The 19,704-nt window shown below is 42.8% G+C and overlaps 1 protein-coding gene across 14 annotated transcripts in view; it reads left to right on the forward strand.

Moving 5' to 3' along the window:
- PEAK1 (pseudopodium enriched atypical kinase 1) overlaps positions 1 to 19,704 on the forward strand; it is a 348,119-nt gene that overhangs the window by 268,605 nt on the left and 59,810 nt on the right. For 13 of the 14 annotated variants that reach the window (XM_074328311.1, XM_074328322.1, XM_074328313.1 and 10 more), the window contains one exon: positions 17,315 to 17,496. The exons of the other annotated variant lie outside the window; for it this stretch is intronic. In XM_074328311.1, the coding sequence (XP_074184412.1) occupies positions 17,315 to 17,496 (182 nt within the window). The remainder of the gene's footprint in view (positions 1 to 17,314; positions 17,497 to 19,704) is intronic. 14 annotated transcript variants of the gene reach the window in all.

The raw sequence follows: 19,704 nt of genomic DNA on the forward strand, positions 1-19,704 counted from the left end.
AAGATTACACAAAAGCCATTTTTGTTTGTAAGTAGCACTTGGTGGCACCATCCATCTTTATAACTGCATTCCAATACAATATTACTACAGTGGTCTTACTGCCCTGAACGGGGTTTGTGGTCTAGACCTTCAGCTAAGTAGCTTGCTTCATGCCTGGTGAGTGCCAGGGCTCCACCCTAGAAAAGCAGATCCGTCCCACTGAGCAGAAGGAAGTATGTCGCTTTGAACTGCTGTGGCCCTGTGAGGAGCAAACAGAATGAAATGAGTCAGTGGCGGTCCTGTCCTTTCCCTCAGTGTAGATGAAATACTTGGAGCAAGCTTGTTGGCTTTTACCAAAGGGTTACCTGTATGTACAGTACTTTATTTTAAGGGAATATTTGGTTTTTCGTTGCTGTCTCTTTCTGTCCTTCCAGTGTGTGGAAAGGGGCCGGACTTGGGGGGCAACCATATCATAGTTATTTAACATGTGCGTGAAATTGGAGAAGTTGGTTACTGATACTGAGACCCAGTGGAATAATCCTGAATTCAGCCAGGCAGATTGAATACCCACATCAGTTCTCTAAGCATTAGTTTTCATTAATACTTTAATTACTGTTTAATGATCATCTACTCTGTGTAAGTCACATCCCAGATATTTATCTTGAATCCTTATGAGAGCCCTACTAATGGTTTAGTTTTCCACCAGGTGAGGAAGCTAAAAATATCAGAAGTTAAGAATTGGCCGGATTCGCACAGCAAGTCGAGTCAGACTTCAAACCCTGGTTTGTCTCACTCTAAAGCTTGTGTTCTTCCCATAATGTTGCATTGTTAATGAACACAAGAGCAAGCAAAAGGTTTGTATTTTCACAGTGTAGTTATTCGCATAAACATTTATGTTTAGGAAGCTTAACTTTTTTCTTTCTGATTTGTATTGTGAGCAAATTAATGAACTACTAATACAAACAAGCAACTGCCAACCCAGGTTTGTAACAAATGGGAGGATTTCCCTATGACCCTGTCCTTTTCATTCTTAAACAAAGATGTGCCCGAGTAGTGCATTCACCCGGTTCTCAGTCTTCCTCCCTCTGACTTGCAAACCTCTCCACCAGCCTTGTCTCCTCTCTGGTGAGACAGCAGACTGTTGAGAGGGCAGATTCTCTCACCATCTTTTCTTTAGAAAAGTATAAATTAAAATGAAGTGAACACTTAATGCCCTTACTTTTTCTAGCAAAACGCTAGGAGATTTTGTGTATATTCTTTACTGAAATAAGCATTTTACATACCTCCAAATAGTTGTCAAAATGCTAGCAAGTTCCTGTTTTCCTTAAATCCATGTAACAACAAGGCAGGTAGAGTAGTGGTTATAACTGTATTCCTGGAAAGAACAATCTTGTCATTGGGAGTTGAAAGTGGATGACAGAATGCTGTCCTCCAGTAGTAATAAAACACACGTGTGTAGGTCGTGGTTTTACTGAGAAAAGAAGCAGTTTAAACAGCAGAGGTTGGGGTTACCCATGAGGGTATGGCAGGTAGTTCTTGCAGATTGATAAATGGTTTTGCTCCTCGGTAAGCATGTCTGTGGTACATTTACCTGCACCCTGGAAGGCAGAGCCGAGAAATGATTTGGCCTCTCTTCTGTGGAATGAGACCCTTTGCTGTGGCCGCATGCCACCATATCTGTGGGCGTGAGGGCAGCCCAGGCCCTCAGCATGGCAGATCCTTTGCTGTCATCAAGCTTGTATTTTCACAAATGTGGTTGTATGTGGGCCAGTCTTCCAAAATCTATCCATTCTTTATAGGTAACATTCATGAGTCCAAATGATGCAGTTGCTTTGCCCCATGGGTTCTCAAATTTAACCATGCCTCACCGCAACAACTGGAGGGCTGCTGGCACACAATTGCTGGCCCACCCCCGGAGTGTCTGGTGCAGTAGGTCTTGGGCCCCGAGAATCTGCATTCCCAGCAATCCCAGGTGACACTGATGCTGCTGCTCCTGGGGCCACACTTGTGGGACCACTGACCTCACCACCATTGTAAAGACATGCTGTTGTCGGCGTGATCGTGAGGCAGTACGTCTTCCTTAGAGGCCCACTGGAATTTTCACATCTCGTAATGACCCAGACTAAGTAGAAAAAGAGGAATTAATTAGTGTTTTTTTTTAACTTTCAAAAAGTTTAAAACATGAATACTCATATTAAAAAATATAGACCATTTGATTTTATAGTAATTACCTCATTTACTTGGAGATACCATTGGTATTTGCTTGAAGCAACGCTGAGAGGAAAAACATTCCTGTCAAATGTTAACATTTGTGTTTCTGGCTTGACGGTAGTGTGACCATTAAGTCACCATCCTGCACCTGGAAATACACTGCTGGAAGAAATGAAAATACAAGTTTTTCTAAAGTAAGTGAAGATTCTAAATCCAAGTTATATATGAGGAATGAAAAAGACTCCACTGCAGGCCAGACCTTAGGTTCTGAAAGATGAGGGACTTTGTAGAGCCTTTCATTATGGGATTAGATTGTCACTAAGATTTATTTGACTGTTCAGGCAGCATAAATTGAATGTTTGAATGGTGTCATATGTGTACCATTGGGACAAATGGGGGAAAGATTATCACACTGATGAAATAATTGACTTTGACCCCTGCTTTGGCTATCTGTCTGGTCCTTTCATGGACAGCGGCTATAATGATACCTGTCACATGGAATTAATCAGAGGAGATAATGTGAAAACATATAAAAGACCTAGCACAGGGTCTACACATTGGGTGCTTTGAAATGTTAGTGGCCCCTCTACCATCAATGTGGCAAATGCTAAAACTATATGTGCAGAGTGGACAGAAGCACAAAAACCAGGGTGATCAAATCAGCTTAAAGGAGACTTCTCAGAAATGAAATGCAAACCAGATCTTAAAAGACAAATAGGATTTTGCCAGCTGGTTGTAAAAGAGATTGTAGGCAAAGAATAAAATGTGCAAAGTCACAGAGGTGATTATGGTAAACAAGCGGGATGGGAGGCTGGAAGAGTATCATAGGAGACCAGAGGTTCTTCAGATGTGGGCCATGCGAGGTCAAATCACGATCCTGCGCAAGTCATCATTCTCACAATGCTGAGACATGATTTGTCCCTTTCACTGTGTTGGCATTTGCACTGATGGTGCAAAACCAATAGTGGATAAAACTACTTACACCTTAGCACAAATCGAAGTCATGGCACCATTTTGTACTAGTAGATTTTTTTAAAAAAACAAAAACATTGGTTTCACTTAAGAATGTCTTTGATGAAGTTGTAAATGTTACTAAATCTCAACCTTTGAATATATGTCTGTTTAAAAATTCTGTGTAATGAAACAGAAAGTACACATAGAGTACTTCTATGTGTACCAAAGTATAGTAGTTGTTTTAAGGAAAAACGCTTATAAAATGGTTTGTTTCAAAATTTAAGTTACAAAGCCCCCTTTTTCATGGGCCACCTTGAAAGAACAAGTGGCAGACTGACTGTGGTTATTCACACTTGGGTGTTTGGTAGATATTTTCTTAAGAATGAACATAAGGATCCCATTACTTCAAGGAAAACAACTGACAGTGTTTGTTGCCAATGATAAAATTAAAACTTTCAAGCAAAAATAAGAATTTTTGAAAACTTCCATTTACCACCATGACCTTGACAACGTCCTAATATTTAACTCTTTTTCTGACGAGATTGTTGGTGGTATGGCAAAAAGATTTTCTGATATTATATAATGAAATGTGTCACCATTTGGAAGAACTGCATAACTCAGTGAACCAGTAACTTCCAGTTGACCCACAAGTAAAACTGCGTTAGACCAATGGATATTAATGTAACTGAGTACAACAGTTCATCGATGTTTCAGATTCCACATTGTAAGTAACCTTTAAGGAACTACCACTTAACCAAGTTCTGGTATATGAGTAGTACCAAAGAGGAAAATCCACAATTATCTAAAAGGCCATTAATGTAGTCCTGCCTTTCCCAGCTGCATATCGGGATGAGACCAGATTTTTTTTCATATACTTGAGCCAAAACATGTCACAGCAGATTGACTACAGAAGCACATATGAGGATTCAGCTTCTATTAAGGCAGATAGTAAAGAGATTTGAAAAAAATATTTAGGTTAATATTTAAAGCATTTTTTTAATGAATTAATAACTTTTTTAAATTTTCTCAATTTTAATTGTGAATATAGTAAGTATCAATAGATAAAATTCACATATACAAGAGCCCTTGCAGTTCTCAATAATTTTTAACGGTGTTAAGGAATCCTGAGAAGAAAAAGATTGAGAACTGCTGAGACAGACTTGTGAATAGCCTTGCGTGATGCATTGAAATGTTTGGCCTTTATCTCATAGATTTTGTAGCAGAAACAGTTTTTAAGAGGGAAAGCAGTGTGAGTTGTTTTTGTTCTTTAATAAAATCTCTTCTGGCAGTAGTTGAAAATTGACTGGAAGGTGGAAATACTGGTGCTAGGGATACCAGTTAAATTTTGATTCACGGACATCATTTCTATCTGGCTAGTCTGGATCAAGAGAAGTTTATTCAGTGTGGTTAGTCTAGTCTGTGACTCCACTATTGCTTTTTAGAAGCAGTAGCCTACCTACCATCTCTGCAACTCTTTGGCATCCCAGCATGGGGAATAGTATTGTATAATGTGCAAAATGCAAACACTGGAATGAGACAGAGATGTGAATTCTGACTGGAGCACCTGGGGTGGCGTGACTTTTGGCTTACCCTCTCTTAGCCGTGGTTTCCCCACCAGTATAAGAGTGATAATGTTATAGGAAACAAGGGTTCTTGGCTTCACGTAGGAAAGAATTCAAACGTTGAGTGGATACAGAGATTAGAGTAAAAGTAAGTTTATTTAGCAGAGAGTAAGTAAGAAAACAAAGGCCACCCCACAAACAGAGTGGTGGTCTCTAATCTCTAGTGGAAGAGAGACCCCCTCCATCCCGGGCTAGGGTTTATGTGTGTTTTCTGCTTCCATAGAAAATTCATTGGTATGAAGGAAAGAAGGCTAGAAGAACAATAGTAAGTTTATCTTTTAACTTCAGTAAGATGCAAGAAGGATAGGGGCAGGTTTGTCTTGAACTCTTGTAAAGCACAACCTGTGTTTTCTTTCCGTGGCCTTTACCGTGGATGGTCCTAATGGAACCTCTGGTCTTTCAATGATTTGTTGAGTCATTGATTAGCATCTGCCTGAGCTCTTGTCTTGGAGCCATAGGCAGCAGGCTTGGAATCCAAGCTCCTAGTTCCTTCTTTTGTAAAAAGAGTCCTCATGTCCCTTCCCTATATCAATACTAATACCTAGCTATGCAGATATTATGAGGACTACATATACCTGTAAAGCACCTAGCAATAGGTGTTAACCTCTACAAATTACACTTAGGGTGCCAGGATTTAAGGTTGCTTACTGTTCTGCCCCTTCAGTCAATTCTTAGAACAGCCAAGAGCGCTTTCTTAAATTTAAATCCGGTCATATCCCCACACTGAAGAAGGCCTGTATATGTGCCCTCTGTCTACCTGAGACTTAATCTTAATCTCTTGCTCATGAACCTCCAATTATTCTGGCTTGCTTGCTTTCTGAGTGCTTTGTATATAATGTTGCCCGTGGAATCAGTACTACAGGACTACCTCTTAATGTAGACCTCTTAAAATGGGTCCTTTTATTTATTTTCATTTTATCTTAAACCTTTTATGATAGAAAAAGTTTAATCATATACAAAAGTAGATAGATTGGTAAAACGAAGAACCATTTACCCCAGACCCACACTTCAACAACTAACAATTGTCACCAATCTTGTTTCTTCTGCACACCTATCCCCTTCCCCCCCCATTATTTTGAAGCAAATCCCAGACATCATTTCATTTGTAAATGTTTCAGTATGTGTCTCTCAAGGATAAGTTATTTTTCTTTCTTTTTTTCATCGTAACTATATACCATAAAGGGTTCTTTAACTTTAATGGCTAACCCTTGGCTCAGCATCATCTGGCATCAAGACTTTAAATATTATATCTATTCTGATGACTCCCGAATTTATATCCCCATCCCTGACCTGATTCACACACAAGTTTCCACTTGGTATCTCCACTTAAAGGTAAAACGGACATCTCGAAGGAAACATGTCCAAAACAGAACTCTTGACTTTTCCCCCCTACAAATCTTCCCTTCTTGGTCCCACCACCCACTCAGTTGCTCAAGCCGAAAACTAGGGGTCATCCTTGGTTCTTCTCTTTTCCTCACCCTCTACATCCAAAATGTCAGGAAGTCTTGTTGGCCTCTAAAATATATCCTAAATCTATTTACTTCTCACCATCTCATCTTCTACCACCCTGGTCAACTCACCATCACTCTCACTTGGTTTACTAAAGTATTTTCTTAATTGATCTCCCTTGCCTAATCTCTTGCCCCCTCTAATCTAGTCTCTCTAGGACACCTTAAGTATTCTTTTAAAAATGCAAATCCCATTGTTTCAGCACAGTGAAGCAAGTGAAGTCCCTATATAATATGACCTCTGCCTACCTGTTTAACTTATCTCCTACTCACCCCTTGTTCATAAACTCACAATAGGAGTTTTCTTTCTGTTCTTCAGATATGTCAACCCTAATCCCTTTCATATCATTCCATTATTTGGAATGCTTCCTTTCTTTGCATGGCTGGTTCCTTGTCATTCAGCTCTCAATTTACATGTTACCTCAGAAAATTCTCACAGACTGTCCAGTCTTCACAAACTCCGCCCAGCCTCAGTCGTTCCCTATCACATCACTCTTTTTTATTTTAGATTTATTCACATTTATCACTTTTTAAAAAAAATACTATTTCGTTTTCATTTCTCTCCTCCCTTCTGGATTCAGTTTCCTTCTTCCTGAAGTGTATACCCTTTTAGTAGTCTTTCCGATAAACTGTGGTTTATCACTCTTGATTTTTGGCTAAAATTATATGTATTTCATAATTGGCAGGCAATATCAATTGCCAATCACATACATGTCCTTAAAATTTTAGTTCAAAAAGTTTTTTTCTAATCAGTTAGAAAAACTTAGTCAATGACTACAAAAATAGCTGTAACTTACCCAAGGTAACTGTAACACTCCCAGCCAACAGGTACCATTTGCCCTGTGAGTAGCCCCTGACCTTTAGCTAAGCTTGCTAGCTCCACCAGTCCTGACCATCATGTTCCTAATGAGCAAAGACCCTAGCATGCCCTGGATGCCACGTAAGTCTGGTTTCTCTAATAGGACTCCCGGAGCCATCTCGGGAACCCAGCTGTGCCTCACTGCTGGGATTCAGCGCAGGCCTTAGCCAATGTCTGTTTCTGTCAGGCACACCTCGCTTCCTTAGGAATGCTGTTGGCCTGTGCAAGCCTTCCTTTACCCTTCCCAGACCTCTGCAATCCTCTCAGTCCTTAGCACCAAGCTACACCCCTCAGTAATGCAGGACTCAATCCTAGCAGCCCTGCAATCCACCCCAAGGTCGGCAAACTATGGCCTGAATGCCCAGTCCAACCTGCCTTTTCGTCCTTTCACGTGCTGCCGAAGGCTTCATCTCCACTGTAAAAGCAGAGCTGAGCAGTTGCAACAGGCACATGTGGCCTGGAAAGCCTGAGATAGCTCCTCTCTGACCCTTCACAGAAAGAGTTTGCTGATCCCTGCGCGAAACCATAACAGCTGATTTGCCAGTGGCTGTCTGCATGCTGGGGCCGCTAGCCCAACACAAGGCAGGTCTGCTGCTTCTAAGGGACCAGAATCTGGGGCTCTTTATATACGTGTGTATGCACATACAGTGTGGGAAAAAGAGTGCAAACCCTTCGTAGACTGGTAAAATGTGACGTTCTTCTGTCTGGAAAGTTAGAAGCTTACAGTTTTAAATGCTTACGTTCAGTTATATCTTAATTTGCATTATGTCCTCTGAGAGCAAGCACCCTGTCAAAGTCACCGTTTCATGCTTAGGACCAAGCCGGCCTCTGCAGATCAAATTCCTATTTCTCATAAAGAAAAAATTGGAGCCAGAAGTTGAAAGGAGCTCCTTGCTCTCCTGTTCGCATATTCTTTGCTATAAAGAAACTTTTGGACTGTTAGCATTTATAAAGATCACATCTACATTCTCTGACATGTTATTCCTAAAGTTTAAATGAGTTCATTAAGTCCTTACTGTTCAATTTTTAAATACCCGTGTTTTACAGAAAACTGAGAAATACCTCCCTTGTTCCTAACAGAACGATGCAGAATGGTTATTATTCTGTGACCGAGAGGGGTGGTCTTCAGATAGCTCTATGTCCCTTTCCCTTCTGGAAGGTGAGGACACTCCAGAGAAGCAAGCTGGCTTGCATAGAGTATCATTATGAATATGTTCCAAAGTGAAGACCCACCCTGAGAATTCCCTGACTGACTGGGTCAGTATCATTTCCTTGTTTGACAAATGAACCTGAACCGGTATCTTATTATGTAATTCTCACAACACTTTCATTTTCTCAGTTGTCCCACATCTGTGACAGTGCATCTCTCCCGGTTTATAGGAAACCGAGAAACTGAGAGGCTCAGGGCCACTCTGCAAGTTGGTGGCAGACCAGACTCTGACGTCAGGGTGTCTGGCCCCCGCAGTGACTTTGTTGTTCTCTTGTGGTGACTTTGAGTCTGCTGGTGTCTGCCATGTCTTATAAAGTCAGCCCGAGCATGACAGGGCATGTGACCAGTCAGGGCCAGAGGGTGTTACTGACCACTGACCTGCCACACAGTCAGCGATACTCAGCGCGGGTGTCGGGTTCACTCTCCTGGAAGCACTTCACGTGCATTTCCTCATTACGGCATCCTCCTGTGAATGTGACCACACCTGTCTTATAGGTGAATAATGGGAGGCATGGCAGAGTAGTACTGGTGACAGAACTGAGATTAAATTGGAGTTCCTAATTTCTAGGCCTGAATTCAGACCTCCAGGCCATAGTTTTAGTTGGTGATTATTTAGCATTACTGCATTAGAGTATTGATTAGGGTCATCAAGTGACATTTAAAGGTTTGGTTCCAGGACAAGCAGTTTGTCCTCACTGGTACCTCGGTAATGGTGACGTACTAATAGCAGAGAGAGAGAGGCTTGCCTGAAAAGAACAGTGGTGATAGCTGTGTATGCTGGTTACTGGGAATGAGTCGCCTGGGAGTCAGCCATTGGGCCCTCTGTGCTGCTAGCACCAGAATGAAGCTGCACACCACACCCAGGCAGATGTGCTGCTCCTCTGGCTTTCTAGTGGGGAGGCAGCTCCCACCCCTGCTCTGTGGGCACCCACTTTGCAACCTGTCCCAATTTCCTTCTCCATGTGGGACAGGGAGAAATTTTGCTGGGAGGAGTGTGGCTGCAGACCCTGCCGATATTCTCTAGTGCCTTGTTGCTAAGATCCCCGATCTGATTTATCAGCACCTGTTTCCTGAGAGCTTGCTGTGATCATCAGTCCCTGCTGTATGCAGCGGCTCGGGCTGCCATACCAGAATACGTAGACAGGGTGGCTTAAACAATAGACATTGATTTTCTCACAGTTTTCTGGCCAGAAGTCCAGGATCGATATTCCCGCTGCTTTGCTTTCTGGTGAGGACTCTCTTCCTGGTTTGCAGACGGCTGCCTTCTCACTATGTCTTCACTTTCCTCAGTGAGGGAGGAAGGGAGGGAGGGAGAGAGAGAGAGAGACAGAGAGAGATGGAGAGAGAGAGAGAGAGAGGCCAGCTGTCTGGTACCTCTTCTTATAAGGACACTAATTCTATCTGATCTCATTTAACCTCAATTTTTAGAGGCCCCATCTCCAAATACAGCCACACTGGCGGGGGTTAGGGCTTCAACATGTGAATGTGAGGGTGACACAAACATTCAGTTCATAGCACCTGCCTTGGGTGTTCAGAGAAGGAAGAATCTCTATGGATAGTAAGGTATCATGGGCAATGTGAGACTTCAATAGTCTTTACAGACTGGCTGAGCTCAGAATAGATGGAAAGAAGAGAGGAGGCAGCTCTAGGAAGGGAAATCAGGCGCGGCAAGGGTGTAGCATGTGGTGTGTCCAGGCAGCAGGGAGTTAGAACGTGGAAGCACTTTGGCTCGTCTGGAGCTGAAGGACTATGTGTCAGAAAGCTTGGGATGAGGACAGAGACGTGCTTTGCAGCCTCATGGTGATGGGTCCTGAAGACCTGCCGGTGGTCAGGACCTGACTCCACAGTCACAGGCTCTGTGGATGGTGTGGAGCAGAGGAACAGCAGAACCAAAGGTATTTTAGGAAGAGCCCCCTGGATGCAGTGGCCTCTCCTCCCGTAGCAGCTCTTGCTGTAACAGGGGCCTGCCTTTGTGCTCACCTCGGTCCTGTGTTGACACAAAGAGCTGGGACGTTGCTGCGTGTGGGACGACTTACTGCCGGTGTCACACACGAGTGCGAGTACGCTGTTTCTTACTCACAGTGGTTTTCATCCAGCCGGGACTTCTAATAAAAATCATACTAGACCAAATCCTCACTTTCTAACACCTTGAGAGTTTGTATAATTGTATTCTAAGAATAAACTTCAGAAGGTAGGGATTGGTCCCCAAACACCTCCTTCTGTTTTAATAGTCCATTATCTCTCACCTGTGACTACTAAAATTATGTTATTTTCCCTTTTCTGCTATATTATTTCTGAGCAATGATGCTCCTTTACTTACAATTTTTCTAGTCACTTCAGACCTTGCTCCTTTTATACGTATTGTTTTGTCTCCCTGTGGGGGAGGAGGCAGTGAAAACTGGTTTGTCGGAGTGTGGCCCCAGGACCCAGTCCGAATCACCTGGGGCCACACCCCAGAAGTCCGGTCAGTCCCTGGAGGGGGAGCCACAGGTCAGCACCTTCAGCAAGCTGCAAAGTAATGTGGAGGCACTAAGTCTGTTGATGGTGACACAGTGTTTTAGAATGTGGATGTGGAAGTTACTTCGCCCTGGATTGGAATTCTGCTTTCACCACTTACCAGCTCTGTCATCTTCAACAAGGGACTTGAGCTCTGCTTCTCAGTTTCTTCTTCTTCTTAAACAGAGAGGCCAAATAGAGTACAGACTCTAGAGCTGAACTGCTGGGTTTGAATCTCAGCCTCATCCATTAGGGAGCTGTGTTACATGAGGCAAATGATTTAACCTCTCTGGGCTATAATTTCTTCCTTTGTAAAACAGAGATAGTACTCTGCCTACTAGGTTGTTGTAAAACAGAAAAGAATTTGTGCAGAGGGTTTAGAAAAATGGGGGGGGGGGAGTTTGCTCTTAGGGCACATTTGACAAGGTGGAGTCAGACTATTTGGTGTCACAGCTGGAGGAGCAGGGAGAGAGTCCAACACCTACTGGGTAGAGGAAATCGGTGCTAGTGAGATCCTACTGTGCACTAGGCAGCCCTCCACAACCCGGAATTATTTGCTTCAAAGGTCAGCAGTGCCATTTCTGAGAGACTGGCTTCCAGGGACCTAGTAAGCACCGTGCAGGTTGGGCTGCTGTCACTTGCTGTTATGGGAACAACGGGCCTTACTTAGGGTTATTGTCAGGAGATACGTATTTAAGCGCAGCCCAGCACTCGGGAAATGCAGACACATGCTAGTGATCACTGTCAGGAAGTCTTTCTAGACTAGAGCAGCACCTGTTTAACTACCACCTTTTATAATGTAAATAAAGACTTTGGTTAGAATTGTTCACAAATACCTGCCATCATTAACATCTGTCATCATCAACACCTCACATTCTAATAACAGCTCTATGCTTTTCAAAGCACGCTTACCTCTTCCTCCTCATAGTCAGGCATTTGTTGTTGAGTTTTTACAGCACACCTAGCTGGCCTGCTCTGGTGGAAGGGACAGGGTCAGAGTGGACAGCATCAAGTTCAGATGCTGACCCGCCACCCATGTAACGTGGGCAATTCGCTTCCTTCCTTCAGTCTCATTTTCCCCACCTGTAAACTCTACCTCCTGACATGTTTTTGTGAATTAAATGGAAAATTGTGCAGTTTGCGCCGTGTTCAGTAAGAGTAGGTTCAGAGCAGCTGTAGCTCCCATTCTCTCCCTACTTCACTTCCCTCCCCGAGCCTACAGTGATTCTGGAGAGTTACGGGTACATCATGTCTTGGCAGACTGGCAGTTGAGGGAGACAAGAGGATACTGGGCAAGGTGCAGTGAGTGTTCTGGTGCTGCTGGGCATGTGGAAAAGTACAGGACCCAGAAAAGGCTGGTCCGTCCTACATAGGTCAACCCTGTTGGGGAGCCCCGTGGGTATTCTAATATATCGCCTTTTCAGGAAATGTGTACCAGTGTGTCACTCCATAGTTTAGAAGTGAGCCAAGGCTGAAATGATGATCTGAGACGCTCCTTCTATACCTTTGTTGCTGAGCAGGGCAGCATATTTTATTGCTATTTTCCAAGCTTAGTTTATCTTTTCTGTTAATTTGCACAAATGCCATTCTGACTTTGTATTTCACAGTATTTTAAAATTAATCTTTCTTAGTATTACAAAGGTGACAGTGATTTACAGTGGCCTGTGTTTTTATCTACTTTGCTGTCTTGCTATCTGGTGTCTTGAAGACACTTTGAATTTGCTATTCACATCCGTTAAAAATGAAAATGTGAAACTGTGCAGGGTCTGAAAATTAGAGTCTATTCAAGAATTGTCCTGTCCCTAGACCTGGTCTCTCATTCACATCAGTAAGAGCCACCTTCGTTTGACCAGAGCACCAGACGTTAGCAGGAACTCATCACACCTCCATTCAAGGTTAATCTCAGGTAGGGATGGAAGTTCTCAGTTAAGATTGCAGAAGGCTTAGTGGAAAATTGGAGACACGAGATAGTGATCAGCAGACAGAACATTTTTCTACCTGAGAATGTTGGTCATTGGAAAGTGTAGCAAAATCAAGTTCATGACCTGGAAACTAAGCTAGGATTAAGAAATGTCACATTTGGTAGGGGTCCTAGAGAGACAGAAGGAAATGGGGATCCCCTCCTGACAGATGAGCGGAGTGGGTTTGATAACAGTGAGCTCTCCGCCTCGTGTGGGGGCACATCCCACTTCTGCAAAGGCCCGTCACCCCAGCAACCCCAGAAATAAGCAGAGCTCTGGAAATCAGTAAGACAGCCATGACATGCTGTTTCTCATGTGCTCTGACCAGAAAAGGGGTAAAAGGAGGTTTTAAAAATCACACATTTGTTTATTGGCTGTCTTGGGCAACTAGAGAAAGATACGGCTTTTGAAGAGAGCCAGCAAGTGGAAATTCAGAATACCATTTGCCCCAAGAGGCAGATGGTCTCTGTAGCAGCCTGATTTCATTTACTGCCCCTTCTGAAGCTGAATGAAGGTGGTTGAATTCAAATTGTGGAACTACTAGGGTACATAAGGCATTTAATGTGTCCTAATGTGAAATCTGATTGGCCTTCTTCAAAAGTACACTTAGACACTTAACAGAATTTTTACAAAAATCTACCTTGAAAGAATTTGCCAGGAAAAAGAGGGGGATTATTTCATTTGATGGTGTCATGATTACTCCTGCTGCATGGCCGGGTAAGCCACGTGGGCTTCCACAGGAGACTGCTTCTGCGGTTTTGAATTACATGTGAATGTTGCAGACTGATGAGACAGACTGTGCCAAGGGATGCCTTTGTATAGCAGACAAATTGGAAACGGTGTCACTGTTGCCTGTGAACACCTTCAGTTCATTCTCCAGGTTCAGAAAAAGGTGTGTTTGTGGAGATTGTAATGTGATTTTTTTAAAGTGTCAGGTCAGATAAGCCAAACCTCAATTAAAAGCTGGTCATTAATGAGAAGTTTGTGGGGGAGTCTGAGGCACAGGCAAACGTGTTGTCTTCCATTGTGAAAGCAGAACGAATGCTCAGAGTCCAGCCCAGACCGGGCTGTCCGATTTGGCTCAACCTGATGACCAGGACCCTGACGTCAGTGCTGTAGTTACTGCAGACACTACACTGCGTCAGAGAACGAGGGGCTGTTTCAACACGCGTTTCAACCCCAGAAATAGAAAAGCCGTGACTTCCTCTTGTGGGCCGTTCCTCAGTTAACAGTTGGCTTCATGGTGATGAGTGTCACGTTGTACTTCGCCTGAAAATAACCCAGTTACCCTTGTCGTCGTTTGCTATTTCAAGACATGCTAAAACATAATGTGTTAGAATTCCTAGTACATTTCTTGTAACTTCATTTTAAAGACTTTTTTTACCATTTCATGGATGAAATGGGGTAATTTTCATTTTCTCCATTAGCTCCTGCTTGATGCTGTCATCTAGTTGTAGGTCAGACTAACAGGGACAGAGCCTGACTTCCCTGGTTCCTGATGTGGTGTTTTCTCCATTACATTAAGCATTTCCCAATGAAGTGTTGGTGAACCACTTTGCTAGACGATAAAGCTTGTATTGGGGAAGTGTCATTTTACTATTGGGGTGGGGGGTGATTTTATATCTGAATATGAGACATTAAAAAAAAATCAATGGTCAAAGATTATACTCCCTTGTAAAACTATCAAGCCTAAAGTAAATGGATTATAAGGTTTTATTCCCTTCTTTCTTGCTGGACGATTTGTCTGTTTACACAAAGCAACTTGGTCAACCTTCTCTGATGCTGTGCTCGATTCCTTTTCATTTTTCATTCTCAGCGTGTTACCACATCTTGAACTCTCAAAACCTCTCCCTTTCCCCCCTCTTTCTTTTACCATGTCAGTCATACAAAGAGCTATTCTTCCCTCAAGCATCAAGACATGACATTACATATCATTGGTGCATTTTTAAAAAGTCTTCCTTTTTAGACACTGTCATCACTGTAAATGCAGGTTAAACATCTTAGCATCCATTTGCAAATCTATGTGGTTTTACTTGCATCAACTCTCTTTGTGTAGTTGTTTATAGTTGATAGTGATTGTAATTGGTAATTTAATATGCCAGTGCACTTACTGTAAATGTGCTTATGAAAACCAGTATTCATATGGGATGTAGGTTGTGCTTCCCCGGTCCTCAAAGAGTTAATAAAACTTGCTTTCACTTTGCTTAGCTCCCCAGAGGGAATGGCACATTTCCCAGACCAAACCCTAAGGTAAAGGTCAAGGTACAGAGGGTGACACTAGGGGCAGAACTGGAGCCACTCCCGTCTTGCCCAGTCTGCAGTCCTCCAGAGCGCAGTGGGGCTGCGGTTCTGCAGAGCTTCCGAGCATGCTTAGTAGACTCCAGAAGGCCGTGAAGAATCCTTTTCATGGGTAATTGTGTGAGCGGGTACAACAGGTGAGTCTTCATATTTCCTGCTTTGGAGCATCCATATCTGTTTCGAGAAGCCCCAACAGCCCAGAGCTGTGGTTCACGTGTGTGGGAACAGGCCCAGGGCATCCAGTCCTGAGGCTTATGGCTAGCAGCGCGTCCCCTGGGAGGAGAACAGACAGGGAGGGCAGAGTCGTGGTTTCTGAGCCAGCCTTCACCAGCCCTTGCTGACGAATGGAAGAGAGCTTTCTTTTAGTAACAACGAGGAGCTTGGAAGAAGAAAGAGAATACACAAGAGCAAGGCTGCAGAGGTTCGGAGCCTAAAAACAGCTCTCAGGTGGACTCTAGAATAAGAAGAGAATGTGTGGAGGTTTAAATTTTTTCTTCTCTGGGGGGGGCTGAGATTTTTAATCACTTTCTATTTATTCCTTTGAAACCAGAAATGGCTTATGTTAACCTTTGCCGGCAAAGATTGTTTTCCCTCTCCCGACGCCTGCTGATAACCACTCAGCCATCTGCAGTCTTGACCCTGAGTGGGTGTCAAGAGGGCCTTGGAAGCCTCCGTTTGCTTCCTCCTCACTGACACAGAAGTAGAATGCCCTCGGGACCTTGACTGGATGATACCTCCTCTTAGCAGAAGGCAACTTTTTGTCTGGAGCCTGTCTTTGGGGTTGGTGACCCCAGGGCAGCCCCTTGGGGGAGGCCTCCTTTACAGAAGCCACCCTGTTGGCTGCCAGGGGGGTGATTCCTGCCCACCTCACTGCCCTCCCCAAGGCCACATCCCACAATGGAACCCCCAGGTCATTGCTGATTCCCAGTGTGGAGACACCCCTGGCTCTGCCAGCTTTGAAAGAATGTTTTTAAAGCTGTATATCCAGCAGACTTCAAGGGTTATTTTTCTGTTCCAGTATGTGTGTAATTTCCATAATGAAAACTTGATAAGAAGCTTCGGATCTACCAGATCTACAGATCCTCATTCCGATCTACTCCCTCAAATCCCTGGGTGACACATGTGCTGATGACACACGATCAGAGTACCTCATTCAGAGAAACTTGTAAATGTCACTGTGACTCACTGCCAATAGAAAATCCAGAAACAATATGTAATAATATATATTTCCTTTTCTTCTTTCTCTTTATCCATTAAAAGAAATAAAATTAAAGAACAGGAGAAAGAGGAGCTGAGTGGGTGACAGTCTAGGAACACTTTCAGTGGACCCAGAAACCATTAAGGATGCCTGATTTTGAATTTATTTCATTGACCTGCTCAATGAGATTTTCTAACTAAGCCAGCTTTCCCCACCAATATTTAAGGACCATTTCATCCACTTGTACTTTATAGCAACAGAATTCACAATGCAGGCAGAGTGGGGGGAGGGGCAGGTTAGTAGCGTGCTATAAGCGAATGAGCAGGCAGAGGAGGGAAACAAGGCTGGGGACACACAGTGTAGTGGAGGACCTCACTCTGGGGTGCAGTTGGTAGGATGCTCAGCTCCATGTTAATAGGAGGGGAACCAGAACGCAGGCTCGTGTGCCTGCCTGCCTGCCTCGTCATGTAAGCAAAGGCTCATGCTCTGTTCCCCTGGCAACGTAATTGCTTAACTGCCTGATTTAAATAGTCTAATCTCAACTTTATTCCTGATCCTTTACTAAATATTTTAATAAATACTTTAGTGTGTAGTAAATACTATATACTAAATAAATACTAAAGTATTTCATATTTACTATAGTATTATAGTGTAATAAATACGCTAAATACTTTATTAAATACTTGAATATATTTGTCTTTAACCAGTTAAGCATTCAACTCCCTCTACTACCATCACCACCTCCTGCCTTAAAAACAAAGTTCCACTCCTTACCTGTCATTCCGAAGGGTCTCTGTGTCTTCCACCAAACACCTCTCAGTGTGTATGAATCGAGATAAACAGAAGCATCAGCTGTCCCAAAGGATTGTGTTACATTCAAACAAGACGTTGGGGCTTTGAGCCATTGCTGTGACTGTAGGGCCAGATATTTACATCATGGCAAGCGTATGCCTTACATTAATCTAAATTTTATCAAGACCTTTGAATGCCGGTGTGACACTGGTCTGATTTTTTTCAGTCATGTGACCCATGAAGTGACAGAGGATTTTTCTCCTTGGGATCCAAGAACTGTTGTGAAGCAAGATGGCAAGAGCTGTACACCAGCGTTGCCCCTGCCTGAGCTGGAAACGGAAGAGGAAAAAGAAGACATTTCAAATCCCGTGGCCCCAAATCCCTGTAGTGCAACATACAGCAACTTAGGTAAGTAGGCATACCGCCTAAGTAGTGTTTAACTTTGCCTTCTCATGCACTAGCCAAATGATGCATTTCGCTAGAGAGGTGATTTTTATTGCTCCATGGAGCAAAAGTTGGACAATGAAATGATAAATCTTAACTCCCATCAGAAAAAGTCCTGGTACTTATTAGGCATGTATTACACACCTGGTACCATGAGGCCTGTGCCGTGTGCTGAGAGTGTGGCATGATGCTGGCCTTCGGGGACTCACCTGGAGGGCAAGAGGTGAACTTGGTGATGATCTCTGTATGATATGATAAATGCAGTGACAGAGATGCACAGGGAATATTTTCTGTATTACATAGGGGAGGTTGTCAAAAGATAGCTTCCTGGGGATAATTCCCGAAGTGGTTTAGCTGGTTGAAGTGAGAACGAAGAGTATTCCAACCAGAGGCAACAGCATGAGCAAAAGCATGGGCCTGCGAAGCCGCTGGTGCAGGTGGACATCGGCGTGGCTGCACTGTGAGCTGCAGACTTAGCCAGGTCCTGCTTGCAGCTCTGTGTGAGGGTGAACTATCAAAGGGTTCTTAGCAGGGAAATAACATGATGAGATTTGTGTTTTCTTGTTCAATTACAGTCTACATTCAATATATGTGAGTTTCAGGTGTACAGCATGGTGTTTAGACATTTATATCATTTACACAGTGATCCCCTGATAAGTCTGGTCCCCACCTGACATCATACATCATTATTAAAATATTATTGACCATAGTCCCTATGCTGTACTTTACATTCCCATGACTACCTTATAACTATCAATTTGTGCTCCTTAATCCCTTCCCCTTATTCACCCAGCCCCTCAACACCCACCCCCCCCCAATCTGGCAACCATCAGTTTGTTCTCTGTATCTATTAGTTTGTTTCTGTTTTGTTTGTTTATTTTGTTCTTTAGACTCCACATATAAGTTAGATTATATGCTATTTGTCTTTCACAGTCCAATTTATTTCACTTAGCATTATGCCCTCTAGGTCCATCCATGTTGCTGCAAATGGTAAGATTTCATACTTTTTATGATTGAGTAATATTCCATTGTGTATATATGTACCACATCTTCTTTATCCATTTGTACATTAATTATATCTGCCTCATCTCCTGGTCTTGGCAGAGTGGTCTTATGTAATAGGTGGGCACTTAGGTTGCTACCATATTTTGGCTACTGTAAATAATGCTGCAGTGTACAAAGGAGTGCATATATCTTTTCAAATTAGTGTTTTGGATTTCTTCAGGTAAATATCCAGAAGTGTAATTGCTGGTTCATATGGTAGTTCTATTTTTAAGTTTTTGAGGAACCTTCATACTGTTTTCCATAGTGGCTGCACTAATCTTCAATCCCACCAACAGTGCACGAGGGATCCATTTTCTCCACATCCAATACTTGTTGTTTGTTGACTTATTGATGATGAATCAGTAGGTGTGAGGTGATCTCATTGTGGTTTTGATTTGCATTTCCCTGATGATTAGTGACGTTGAACATTTAATTATGTGTCTGTGGCCATCTCTTTGGAGAAATTCAAGTTGCTGTCCACTTTTTAATGGGATTGTTTGTCTTTTTGGTATTAAGTTGTGGGAGTTCTTTATATATTTTGCACATAAACCCCTCATCAGATGTATCATTGGAGAATATCTTCTCCCACTCAGTAGGTGGTCTTTTCATTTTGTTGGTGGCTTCCTTTGTTGTGTAAAACCTTTTTAGTTTGATTCAGCCTCATTTGTTTATTTTTGCTTTTGGTTGTTTTTGCCCATGGGAACATATCCAAAGAATACTGCTAAGACTAATGTCAAAGAGTGTATTGGCTATGTTTTCTTCTAGAAGTTTTATGATTTCAGGTCTTATATTTAAGTCTTTAATCCATTTTGAGTTTATTCTTGTATATGGTGTAAGAAAGTGGTCTAGTTTCACTTTTTTGCATGTATCTGTCTAGTTTACCCAACACTATTTATCAAAGAGACTGTCTTTACCCAGTTGCATATTCTTGCCTTCTTTGTCATAGGTTAAATGACCATATAGGCGTGGGTTTATTTCTGGGCTCTATTCTGTTCCAGTGATCTGTGTGTCTGTTTTTATGCCAGTACCATGCTGTTTTGATGACTATGGCCTTGTAATATACTTTGATATCAGGTAGTGTGATACCTGCAGCTTTGTTCTTCTTTCTTGAGGTTGCTGTAATTATTC

Source organism: Rhinolophus sinicus, linkage group LG03 (genome assembly GCF_036562045.2).
Source record: "Rhinolophus sinicus isolate RSC01 linkage group LG03, ASM3656204v1, whole genome shotgun sequence".
Lineage (NCBI taxonomy): Eukaryota > Metazoa > Chordata > Mammalia > Chiroptera > Rhinolophidae > Rhinolophus > Rhinolophus sinicus.